The sequence below is a fragment of the Mirounga angustirostris genome, unplaced genomic scaffold (assembly GCF_029215605.1).
Source record: "Mirounga angustirostris isolate CCGP_5_RB_7025 unplaced genomic scaffold, mMirAng1.0.hap1 SCAF_5, whole genome shotgun sequence".
Classification (NCBI taxonomy): domain Eukaryota; kingdom Metazoa; phylum Chordata; class Mammalia; order Carnivora; family Phocidae; genus Mirounga; species Mirounga angustirostris.
Genome location: NW_026991713.1, coordinates 66,330,528 through 66,343,074, shown reverse-complemented (window position 1 = coordinate 66,343,074; position 12,547 = coordinate 66,330,528). Strand labels below are relative to the sequence as shown.

The 12,547-nt window shown below is 41.8% G+C and overlaps 1 protein-coding gene and 1 long non-coding RNA gene across 6 annotated transcripts in view; one reads left to right on the top strand and one right to left on the bottom strand.

Annotated features, from left to right (window-relative positions):
• Positions 1-12,547, bottom strand: part of SLC38A1 (solute carrier family 38 member 1) — a 68,330-nt gene that overhangs the window by 15,261 nt on the left and 40,522 nt on the right. For 4 of the 5 annotated variants that reach the window (XM_045873573.3, XM_054507084.2, XM_045873571.3 and 1 more), the window contains 4 exons: positions 4,453-4,526; positions 2,698-2,790; positions 1,967-2,048; positions 890-972 (listed from right to left, as the gene is read on the bottom strand). In XM_045873573.3, the coding sequence (XP_045729529.1) occupies positions 890-972; positions 1,967-2,048; positions 2,698-2,790; positions 4,453-4,526 (332 nt within the window). The remainder of the gene's footprint in view (positions 1-889; positions 973-1,966; positions 2,049-2,697; positions 2,791-4,452; positions 4,527-12,547) is intronic. The other variant, XM_064591363.1, reaches the window with a different exon arrangement.
• Positions 1-12,547, top strand: part of LOC123843820 (uncharacterized) — a 188,516-nt gene that overhangs the window by 172,569 nt on the left and 3,400 nt on the right. The gene's annotated exons all lie outside the window — the stretch shown is intronic.

The window sequence follows — 12,547 nt, the reverse complement described above, 5'->3', positions numbered from 1 at the left end:
CTCTTCCCTGGAGAAGAAGAGCCCTTCCCTCCTTAATCTGAAAAGAGCTACATGTATATATACAGAGAAGCCGAAACACAGACCTAGAAACCAGAAAATTAAGTCGTTTTCAAGATCTACTTCTAGATCTTACATAACAGCTACAGAGACTTGATATTTTTCATACAAAACAAAACACTATGGTTAGCAATCATTTGGGGTAAGAACTTTAACCTAAATGTCTTCCTTGAATTAGCCCAGAATTAAAGGAGATGCGTTTTGGACTGGATAGCAGTCTGGCCACATTATTCAATGTATACAATTCCCATAACATGAGACACACTCGTCTCCAAATATAAACATACACACAAAAAAGGTCAAAACCAAGTGGATAGGACTTGGTGATTATCTGCAGCCTTTGACTTTTCACTTCTCTCTTTCCCTTCAGTGAAGCAAATAATTGAGATTGGTTAGACTCTGATAATTAAGAGTGATTCATAATACTTCAGGGGATAAATATAAGCAACTTTCTGTTTTGCTAGATTTGAAAATCTACTTCTCTAAATAATCAGGATACTTAAGACCTTGTATAAGGAGAATTCCATTTTCTGTACTTTTCTCAGAGTAGCCTGTAAATTGTGCTATTGGATGTGGCACTGTGTCTGTTGCTGGCCCCAGAACCTCACTGCCCCCCTCTACAGCTCAGTAGAGGGATTGCTTAGGAGGTCACATACTGACCAGTGTTTTTATGCTATATTAAAGTCAAGCCTGAGTAATACTTGTAATTTATCATTCACTTAATCTTTACCCTACAAGTGAAAGTAGAGAGGGCAAAGTTGTTCATTTTTATTAGGTTTCTGACTCATTTGGGCACTGTAGAGACTATGATAAAAGCAAGCTCTTTCCTTACCTAAGTTCTTCAAGAGACACAGAGGGAGGATTATGCCAAAAGTAACTACCACCACCAGAACTCGGCCATCCACATACCAGGCTCTGAAAAAGGCATTTAAGTGGTTGGGTCATATTTCCGTAGAAAGTCACACTTTTTCTCAAATGTAAAATTTCACAATATGTTTTAATGAGTTTTTACCATTATTAATTTTTACCATTAATTTCTATCATTATTCAGGTTTATCCAAACACTTTAACCCAACCACTCCCCATTTACTATCGTCTCTCTCCCAAGTGATGGAAGAAGGGATTTTTTTTCCCTCCCCCATCAGCTAAATGTGGCATTCCTCTGAATAATTTACGTGATTTCAAAGCTGAATGCACACACTGCATTCTGTCAGATAGCAACATGTCTTATCAATTATTTAAGGAGAAGTTCCTTTTTGTTTTGCTTGGCTAATACCATTGAAAAACAAGTCAACACAGGTAGGCATCGCTTTCTCCCTAACCTCTTGTATTTGACCTTGAGTCCTGATGACAGAACACAAGGAACTCTGGCTCCTATGATTCTTCCTTGAAAGAAGACAGAAAAACTAAGACTGACAAGAACTGTTAAACAAGAAGGAGTGAAAACAGTGGACGTGCCAGGTGTAGCTCCAACATTTTCCAAGCTTATCTTTAATGAAGTCGGCTCGTGTAAATTTTGCTCCCTTCTTTAAGAAAGAGACTAGGGTCTTAATGTTTTTGCGTGTTCCACTTCTGTGTTAAATATATGTCTGTGTTAAAAATACTCTGTATCCATTCTGTTTTGTAGAAACTAGATATAGATTTCAGGCTCTCTGGGAGATGCAGCATCTACTGTTTGCAGCCTGACAGATAAATCTACCTTTTAGATGCTCAGAGTCAAATGGCTTTCCCTGCTTCTTTCATTTATATAACAGCCCCAGAGAAATTTGTTGGAACAACAAAGTAAGAAAAAAACAATCCAGGGAAAACTCAGGTGCCTCCAGTTTTCATAAAACAAAAACTTTGGTTAGCCCACATTTACATTAAAAATATTTTCGTTATCTTACAAAAAAAATGGTCTATAACTTACGAAAATGCCTCTTCCTTTCCCATGAGAAACTTTATGGCGGAGGGTAGTTCATTTTTGACTATGAAGAGGTAGCTCAGCATTGCTAGAGGAAAATGAGAACATTTTTAGAAAGAAGATACTAAGGCTCATGTTGCAAGCTATATAAAAGGCTGCCAGCCTGTTCTTAGACTGACCTTCAATGAGACACAAAGACAGTTTTAGCTACTCAGTATACTTGGTTTTATTTTTTTTATTTTTTATTTTTTTTAAGCAGACCCCCAGCCGAGCAGGGAGCCCGATGCGGGACTCGATCCTGGGACTCCAGGATCATGACCTGAGCTGAAGGCAGTCGCTTAACCGACTGAGCCACCCAGGCGCCCTATTTATTCATTTATTTGAGAGAGTGAGAGAGAGAGAGAGAGCACATGAGAAGGGGAAGGGGCAGAGGGAGAAGCAGACTCCCCGCCGAGCAGGGAGCCTGATGCGGGACTTGATCCAGGGACTCCAGGATCACGACCTGAGCTGGAGGCAGTCGCCCAACTGACTGAGCCACCCAGGCGCCCCAGTATACTTGGTTTCAAATGAGTGACTGCTCTTACTTTCTGCCTTACTTTCCATGTGCCATTTTAGCAAGGAGAGCGGTGCTGCTTCCACTTTGTTAAAATTCATGCGGCCACCCAACCACCGGATTTAGAGACGATAATAATAGGCACATACTTTAAAGTCGGGGGTAGAGAAGCGTGTTCCTTTACCTCCAGTGTTCTGTAGCGAAGTGGCTCCAAAGATCACGAGCTTCCCTGTGGCACCAAAGACCTGTTCTCCCAGCTTTTCATAAACCATGCAGCCTATTTGAAAATCATAGTTGAGAACACAAGAAGTGACACAGGGATCTAAAAGTGAAAGAAAGCCAATACTTCCGCACTCTACGGGCTATTCCCCAAGTTAGTCCGTCTTTCTCAAAACCACACACGTAGCCTTTTGGGCTTTGCAAGGGTTAAGGTGTTGCAACCTCGTGACATCTTAAAATGTCAGACATGGGGCCCCTGGGTGGCTCAGTCGGTTAAGCGACTGCCTCCAGCTCAGGTCATGATCCCAAGGTCCTGGGATCGAGCCCTGCATCGGGGTCCCCGCTCTGCGGGAAGCCTGCTTCTCCCTCTCCCACTCCCCCTGCTTGTGTTCCCTCTCTCGCTGTGTCTCTCTCTGTCAAATAAATAAAATCTTTAAAAAATAAATAAATAAATAAAAATTAAAAAAAATAAAATAAAATGTCAGACATGACCACCATTTCTCCTTTTTCAGGTTGGCTACAAAAGCATTTACAATTCAATTATTAGGTCATAAAAGGCTTATTTTTAACTATCTCGAAGAGTCTTCCTACTTGGGGAGGAGGGTGGAGATTCCTACTCTGATCTCCTTCTCAATCTGGTGCATATCATTAAAGATTTGATTTAAAAATAAAAATCCTTATAGTTGGGACGAAAGTTTCCTTTTGAATTAATTATGTGAACTGATGAGGCTAACAAGGGATTATTTTAATAACATTCCACGAATGCCTCATATGTCCTAAACATAATAACAAACATATGATAGTCAACACCAGAACGTTGATCATTTGTAAAACTTAGTTCAAAGATATGCAACTCAGAAAAGAGACCAATAGATAAATCTGTCAAAAGAATAATTTGGCTACAGCAAAATCCTAACATGTTCAACTGTCTCATCTCAATGAATACTAAACTGCTAAACCATCCATTAAAAAAACATGTTTATATTTCTTTATGACAGTTCGGTTCACGTTTTCAAAATGTTCACAGAAAGCAATATGGGTCAGACTATAATTAAAACTTTGTTTAATCTCTCATAAGACTGGTGTTTAAACAAGACAATTGTAGATCCTCAATCTATTACAAAATGTCCCAGTTAAATGGAGTCGTCTCTGTACAGTAATAGTTGGCCAATGTGGTTTTAGCTAAAGTAAAAGTCAAAGTATTACAAACAGAATCCATTTGTCCCAGGAATAGAAAACAAACATTTCAGGTATTACACTCCCCAGAACTTAGAGCCTTTCCACAGCACCCTTGCTCCCACATTGCCTCGGGTGTAACATTTTCTCCTTGGAATACACACACAAGAGAATGAGAGCTCCATTTACTTTTAAAATCTTGAAGTCTATAATATCAAAACTTGGGATCCTTGTTCTGAATTTATAAAGACCTAAGGAAAAACTGAAGCCTTTCAAATGAAGTCATCTTAAACTAGAAAAATAGGTATAATTGGGGGTGTGCTTTAAATGGCAACACTATTCTCTCAGTGTTCAAGACAATTTAATTTCCATGGTGCTGTATCTATTTCTCTGGGTAAATGCCACCATAGGTTTTTGAGGGACTGTAGGTCAAAGTACTGTTCAATAATCAGTTGCTGAATGGGGAGGATATCACTCATTCACAATATCACCATGCAAATCATTCACCCTGGCTTTAACAAAATTAGACATATTATCAGCTTACCTGTTTCCTTTGAACAGATCAAAAGAAGGTTTATTGAATATATAGATAGCAGTGTCACAGAAGTCAAAAGTATCCTAAAGCAAAGAAAATAAGTCTTGTAATAACTATAAAAGAACATACTTGGACCTTACATTTTAGAAGGACAAAGGCTTATTTATATGGTTAACACTGTTTGTTGGTTGCATCCAAATTTTGGAAACTATTGGTCACACCCTCTTTAAAATCCTCAATAAAAATGTTCTACCAAATAAAGAGCTACTCATTAGAATCTGAGTAACCCTAACTGTGCAAATCCTCTACCTTAATTCAAAGCCTAAATAGCTCTCTGAGGTCATTTCAGTTGAAATGACTTTCAAACAGTATTATGAAAGAAAGCTTTTATGGTCTATGATGTACTTTCTGTTACATCCGTGTGAGAAAGTGTGAAAGAGGTGTAGGGCTGGGGGTGGGGGGTAGGGGCTGAGGGAAAGGCTTGTCAATGACCATGTAACTTTAGACAACTTGCTCAATTTCTCCCATCCCTAGATTCCTCACCTATAACATAGACACAAGCTAAATGAAGTCTAAGGTTCTTTTCATCTAATTACTCCATGGCTATTTTTGAATCTATATACTGGACCACTGAGATAATTCACTTTTTTTGCACCTGGTTCCTCTTAAAGACTAAGCACTTCTTTTAACTGATGGGAAAATGTTGACAAGCAAAATGAAAAGACTTTTTTGAATGACGAACTCATGTTTTTGTTTTAGTACATCTGGCTCATTATCAAACCCTCCTCAAGAAAAAGCACAGTTAAAATGATGTGGGAGATTACATAGATTATTTCTGAATCATTTGGTTAAAACAGACTTGGTAATTGAAAATAAAACCTATTTGCTAAAAAGAAAAAAAATTCCAGTCCCCCAAATGAAACCACACACTCCCTGATGTAGGGAAATATATCCCTAGAACAATATATTAGTGCAGTTGATTCCACATTTGAGTAATTAAGGCAAAGATTTTTCTAGCAAGTGTCATTGAGAGGTACTTGGTGCATCATGCAATTCTCTCTGTGTGGGCTCTCTCTTCCCAACCTCATCCCCCAGCCCGCATACCCACTGAACCACTGTCCTTGGGCCCAGCTCAGATGTCACCTCCTTAGGTGACTTCCCTTGCCCCAGGCAGAAAGACAGTTCCGTGGCTCTCTCATGTCTTATGGCATTTTGCTTCTCCTATATGCAATGGGGGAGTACACAATGATCAACTGCAGAGCAGACAGAATGCCAGAGATTGGTCACAAAACATAAAAGAGGGACAGAGGTCAGCAGAGGTAAAAACAAACACTGAGAGAAAGAACAGAAAACCTAACACTCTGGGTGAAGACCAAACTGACTAGCTAATAAAAAGGGGAATTTAGGGGTGCCTGGGTGGCTCAGTCGTTAAGCGTCTGCCTTCGGCTCAGGTCATGATACCAGGGTTCTGGGATCGAGCCCCACATTGGGCTCCCTGCTCAGCGGGAGGCCTGTTTCTCCCTCTCCCACTCCCACCTGCTTGTGTTCCCTCTCTCGCTGTGTCTCTCTCTGTCAAATAAATAAATAAAATCTTTTTTAAAAAAAGGGGAATTTAGGTGAAGATATGATGGTAAGGAAGTGCATTCAGACATATATTGACTTAGCTAAGATCCTTGAGTGGGAGGGTGATTAAGAAGGTAAGTCCCTTATTATCTATTCTGGCTGAGGGACAGGAGAAACTGAGAGCAGGCAGTTATTCACCCATCCAGTAGTTCTGAGATATGTAATGGAACACGATTTGATATGCTCTGCCAGAGAGGAAGATACAGGACCCAACTGTGGTATGATTTTTCTTTCACCTTGTAAGAGATAAACAATATTTATTCTGAAGAAGCAAGCTTCAAATTTTGCTCAGAGTTCACTCATGTTTTTAGGGACAATGAACACGAACGGGCAACTCCTACGTGTGCATGCGGCAAGCCATAGAGGACTTGGGCGTGATGTGGACTAGCATGGGCTTCCAGTTGGGGATAGGAGAGATGCAAGTTTCTGCTGCTCTGGAGTGACCACGTGCCCTGTTGAGTCTATCCCCCTGGGACTGACCTAGAGAGGAGAGGGGATCCTGCCACGGGGCCCCAGGCTAATGAGTAGAGAGTATGACCTTGCAGGAACTATGTGCCTAGCAGGTGGGACAATTACTCATGTCTACCTAATGATTAACCAAAGGCCCTAAGCCTAGGAGATCTGGGTACTTATTAGCAAAAGAAACATTATAAGGAAACATCCATTCCCTCAGCTAGGAGCCCCTGGGACCACATGGCTCTTGCACATGGTTGCCTCCCAACACATTCTACTGGGTTGAATGTCTTTGTAGGTGATGCTCAGCTGACCTGTGGCCCTTGGCAAGAAGTAAAGGATTTCTTCATAAACTCCCATCACCTCTTTTTCTCTTTCTGGGGGGAAAAGTGTTTTTCAGGGAAGAGATTAGCAGGGAGTTCATCTATCTTCTCCTCCACACTTACCAACAGCAGAGTGAGGTCCTCCCACTGTGATGAAAACGACCCCCCTGCTCCTATGTTTAAGAGACATAACACTGCACCCCAGACAAAAGGACCTGGAGTGAGAGTCTGACAGTCTCTGCCTTTAACCACCCCACCTCTGAAGACGGTCTTCTTCATCCTTCCCAAAATATAGAGCTTCCCTTCGAAAACCAAAAACTAACATAAAACAAAACCCTTTTTCTATGAGGTTGTAAGAGGCAAAACCTGTATGTAAAATTTTAAGACCGCTTTAGGCTATAAAAAATATCTAGAAGTATTAATGGAATTAAAAGTTAGAGAAGTGCATCTCCTTGTTTAGATTCTTAGCAAGAAACTCTAAGTTGTCTAATTGGCTATAATGATGCTAGAATAGTTTAAGGGCATCCAGAGATGTCAAAGACAAAAAAACATAACATCAAGAAGAAAGAGCAGGAGGAATGACTTGCGAGAAATGTAATGACTTATTTGAACATTTCTCCTGTCTTGAGCGTGATTGTACCTCTATTTGTCCAATTAGATATTTGTACATATTATTGTGGTTTGCTGGAAGAGAAATATACACCGGTATTCCTGTGCTAAGAGGAACATGAGTGATTCCTTTTTTCATCTCATCCGGACATCATGTTCGCTTTCACACTTCTAATCATTGACGACAAGTTCTAATATGGTTATGGCAAAAACCACTTGAAAAAGGCGTTTGGGTGGCAACTAAACGTCAGCAATAGGAACTGAGCTGTCAAGGTGTTGGTATTTCAGACTTATGTTCAGCCTTGAAGAGAAGGGGATCCAGAACTTGTAGCTGGACATGGGCACTGGGGAAGCAGCGGCAGGGGAGTTATCTAGTGAAGAATGTGGTCAGGAACCTCTGAGAACCCTCACGTTGTCAGCAACACTTTGAAAGAGGTGGTGCGGGGACATCCTCGGAGAGTTTGTGTCCCCTATGGGGAAGGAGCCTGTTAGGAAACAATTCTAGACTCCAGGATCAGGAAGGGACCTTTAGACACCACCCTGTCCAGCTTCCCACCCAGCACAGGAAACCTCTCTGCTGCATCCAACACACAGGCATCCAGGTCTGCAAGGTGTGTCACAGGGGACACATACGCCACCCATCCCATCCTGTTTCTGGAAAGTGCCACGCACAGGAACTGAGGCTGAGCTGAAACTACCACTGCCATTTCACCCTTTGGACCTACTTGAATCTACTTGAAATCGAAACCCTCTTCCACCAAACAGTCCATCTGATGGTGCTCATTTTCAGATTGTGCCCTTTGACCTACACCTCTCCAATTCTTCCAGCTTTCATCCTGTGATGGGGAAGTTCAGGCTCTTTACATCTCAGTCATGGTCCAGTTCCTCAACCATCCTTTGTCATGGCTGTATGCCAAAGAAAAGCACAACGCCGTCACATCAGTTTTGGTCCATAAACCGCAAAGCACGTTAAGACTATTAAGTTGAGCTGGACATCGTGCTTCCTTGAAGGCAACCTATTTTCGTGTTCATTTTTATGGCAACCAAGCCACACTTTTCTTATTGAGCTTCTGTTGGAAACTCATATTAGGCTACTCTTCCTGGTTCTATCCTGTGTATACTTTTTTTTAAAGGATTCTGCACTTTTGCATTATATTTTGTCTTTCCTGTCTTATGATATCTTTTAAAATTGTTGATCTTTTTTACTTATGTATCAACTATCTCATCAAACTTCATATCTTGAATTTGCCTTCATTCAAGTCACTGGTGCTAACTTTGAATAGAACAAGACCCCAATCTAGAAAATGGCCCCCTGCCCCATCAACTGATCCAGCCAGAAACCTGGAAGTCACCCTTGATCTTTTATCTACTCTCTCATCCCTCACATCTAATCATTGGCAAGTGTCCTATCACTTCTCACTCCAAAATAATTCCTAAATCCATATACCTTTTTTTTTTTTTTCCATCTTCACTGCCACTACTCTGATCCAAGCCACCAACACCTCTCATTTCTGGGCAACTGTAGTACTCTGTATCTGTCTCTCATTTCTTGCCCTCTCTGATCCATCCTCCACCTAGCAGCCAAAGTAATGTTTTTATCTCATTGCTTTATTATTTTCCTCCATTACTAGACTGTAGGATAGGCCATGACGGTTTAATTCAGAGTTGTAGCCCATCCTGTTTGCCAATTTACATACAATACCAAACAGACTCTTAGCTAAGAATAAGTGAATTTACAGATTAGTATCTCATTTGTAAGTCATATGGGATTATGCCAAACATCTTGCTAAAATCAAGATACATTCTTCCTAAGACAATCCTGTGACCTACTAGTTCACTATTATCTCAAAAGATGAAGTTAGTTTAGCACAACGATTAAGGAAAACCCTATTGACCTCTATGGAGCAATATTTTCTACAGTATTTGCACATAAAAGCTATCTAATAATTTGCTCTTGAATTACGCTTGAGATCTACTTTTTATCACTTCTGAAAGTTGGGATGAAATCTGCCCATTTCTAGTCCTCTGGCGATACTCCTGCTTTCCATGATTTCTTAAATATTTTTGACAGGGATCCTAGGTATATTTACTGTATTTGGTACAAGAAAATTTTGGCTCCTACCTTAAACAATAACATCTAAGCATCTATTTTAAAAACATTTATTTGTTACTGTTTTGAATCACATTGATAAAACTGTAATTCTTTGTTCTACCCTAACTTACCCAAAGATTACTTGGATAACATTATAATAAATTCCATTTCTTCAAGTACTATATGCTAACCAAATGGAAAATGGTGACAATAGAACCAAATAAGACAATTGAAATGTTCGTTTTTTGTTTTTTGTTTTTTTTAAGTAGGCTCCATGCCCAGTGTGGTGCCCTATGCAGGGCTTGAACTCATGACCCTGAGATCAAGACCTGAGCTGAGATCCAGAGTCGGTTGTTTAACTGACTGAGCCACCCAGGTGCCCGGGCAATTGAAATGTATATGCCATGACTGTGGTGGTGACTTCATAACTATATTTGAGTAAACTTACAAATCCTATCCTTTAAATTGGAGAATTTTATTGTATATAAATTATACCTTAAAAAGAAAAAAAAGACCAACCCCACATCACTTCAAGGACGATGAGACTATCTTTTAAAAGCCTAACTAAGGGGCGCCTGGGTGGCTCAGTCAGTTAAGCGTCTGCTTTCAGCTCAGATCATGATCGCAGGGTCCTGGGATTGAGCCCCACGTCGGGCTCCCTGCTCCGCAGGAAGCCTGCTTCTCCCTCTGCCACTCCCCCTGCTTGTGTTCCCTCTCTCACTGTGTCTCTCTCTAATAAATAAAATCTTTAAAAATAAATAAATAAAAAAGAAAAAGAAAAGCCTAGCTAAACAACAAGAAATCGTATGACATACTCCCCACCCAGCCTCAGAGCCCTCGAGAGAGGGAGATGAAGCAGCAGTCACAACTCTGGATCCAGAAACAGCTTCCACGGGGGTGACCAGATGGGGGTGTTTGGGGCTGCCATGCACCTGAGTGCTTTCAACTCCTCCAGGACCCATTCCTCTTAAAAAATAAGAGAACCCTTCCCAATCTTCCCTGCATGACTCCCCCTGTCCTTTCCCTTGCCGAAGTTTAAAGCAGCTGTCCTCAAACTTCAATGGTATATACGAATCTCCTTAGGGCCTTGTTACATTGAAGATTCTAGTTCAGTAGATGTGGGGTGGGACCTGAGGTTCTGCACTTCTCACAAGCTCCCAGGTGTCGTGGATGCTGCTAGTCCACAAGCCACACTTGCAGTAGCAAGGATTTAAAGCTGGCCCCGTTAGCTAGCAGGTCTCGGTGCTCCTGTTTCTCACGACTGTTGAACTGGTGCCACGTGGCCTGCCACACTGTCTGCAGCTGGGGTGCCATGCCGCCATCACGTGCGACTGCCTGTGACACAGACCCCACAGCCGTCCAGGGGAGACTGCAGTGAAGGGGAAGCATTTACAGCTAAATCGTTATCAGCCCTCTGGGACGCTGACTGGCTCTCAGCATCAATGTGAGGTCTGGCCTACTTTCTTTGGTCGACTTGCTCAGGGTCTTAGAGCATTATTTGTTTCACCACATATATATTTTAAAATTAGGGGCGCCTGGGTGGCTCAGCCAGTGAAGCGTCTGCCTTCAGTTCAGGTCATGATCCCGGGGTCCTGGGATCGAGCCCTGCGTCGGGCTCCCTGCTCGGCGGGGAGTCTGCTTCTCCCTCTCTCCGTCTGCCCCCCTCCCAACTCGTGCTCACTTGCACTCTCTCTCAAATAAGTAAATAAAATTATTTTCAGTGCCACACCCCTTTCCCCACCCCAGCCACGTCTCTTTCCTGCCAAAAGGGATCTGAGGCTCACCACGCTATATAAATCTTCCTCTTTTAAACCCAGTTAAAAGTATAAAACTTTTACTGTCCTCATGATTAGAATAGTCGATATAAAAACTCCCTGCACTGGAGGAAAAGTAGTCTTTTTCACTAGTCTTTTATCTACCATCACTTCCCACCAATCCACAGCCCCTCCCTCCAAAACTCAGAGACACACAATCTGGTTGATGCAGAATATTTACAAGAAAATCTAAAATTCCAGTACAAGCCAATTGGACAAACTGTAGGAAACACACTGTTTTCTGGCCAACCATCTTTCTCCAGTCCTTCCCCTCTGTTACTGGCCTCTCTTTCACTTTCTTCTACCCCTTCACTTTCTCCTACCTTTCCAAACTATCTCCACCTTCCTGTCTTCCCCCCTCTACTTTTTTTATTCATCTCTTATCTCTACTAACTCTCTCTGCCCTTCCATATGCTCCCTGCCAACTCTTCCCAAGGGACATATCTATATGAAGTGAGTAAGGATCTAAAAACACTGCTGCAGAGAGCAGAGCATTAGCTGGGGATGAAGGGAGGGCTGGGCAGATGGAGAACCCAAGCAAAGATGTTGAATAAGTTACCCATCTGCGTGGTTAAGGAGCTCAGATTCGGGGGTTTCCCGCTATTGTGACAGAGAGCTGGTGGAGAAGGGGATTTTAGAGTGTGGGAAAGAGAGGGGCTTTCAAGTGAAAGGCCGTGACACCTGAGCTGGACAGGGAAGGAAGTGTGCTTCTCCCTGAGGTTCTCAGAGACAGAGGTTCTCCATGATACTGGAGGACAGGCACAGTGGGAGTACCCGAGGGAGGAGCCTGGAAGTGGAGGGGGTTGTGGTCAGAAATAGACCCTCTGGAGGGTAACTGCAGAGGCAGGGTGGTGCTGCATGGTTCCTGGCCCAGGAAAGCCATGCTAGTGGAAATCTTAAGTGGAAAAAAAAAAAAAAAAAAAAAAAAGGTGCCACGGAGGAAGAATTGTCTATTTAATGAGAGCCCAAATGGGAGGAGACGTGCCTGAAAGTGAGGAGAGAGGGACCAGGTGTTCTGAGTCCCTAATCCAGGTGAAAATTTTAAATATTTTGGAAAATTCAAAATTATCTTTTACATACAACTTTACTTCAATAGGGATTCAATATAATTAATAAAACAATTGATCATTACTACCAATAAATTTAGGGTATTTTCAATACATCAGGCCCACACTAAGCACTTTAAAATA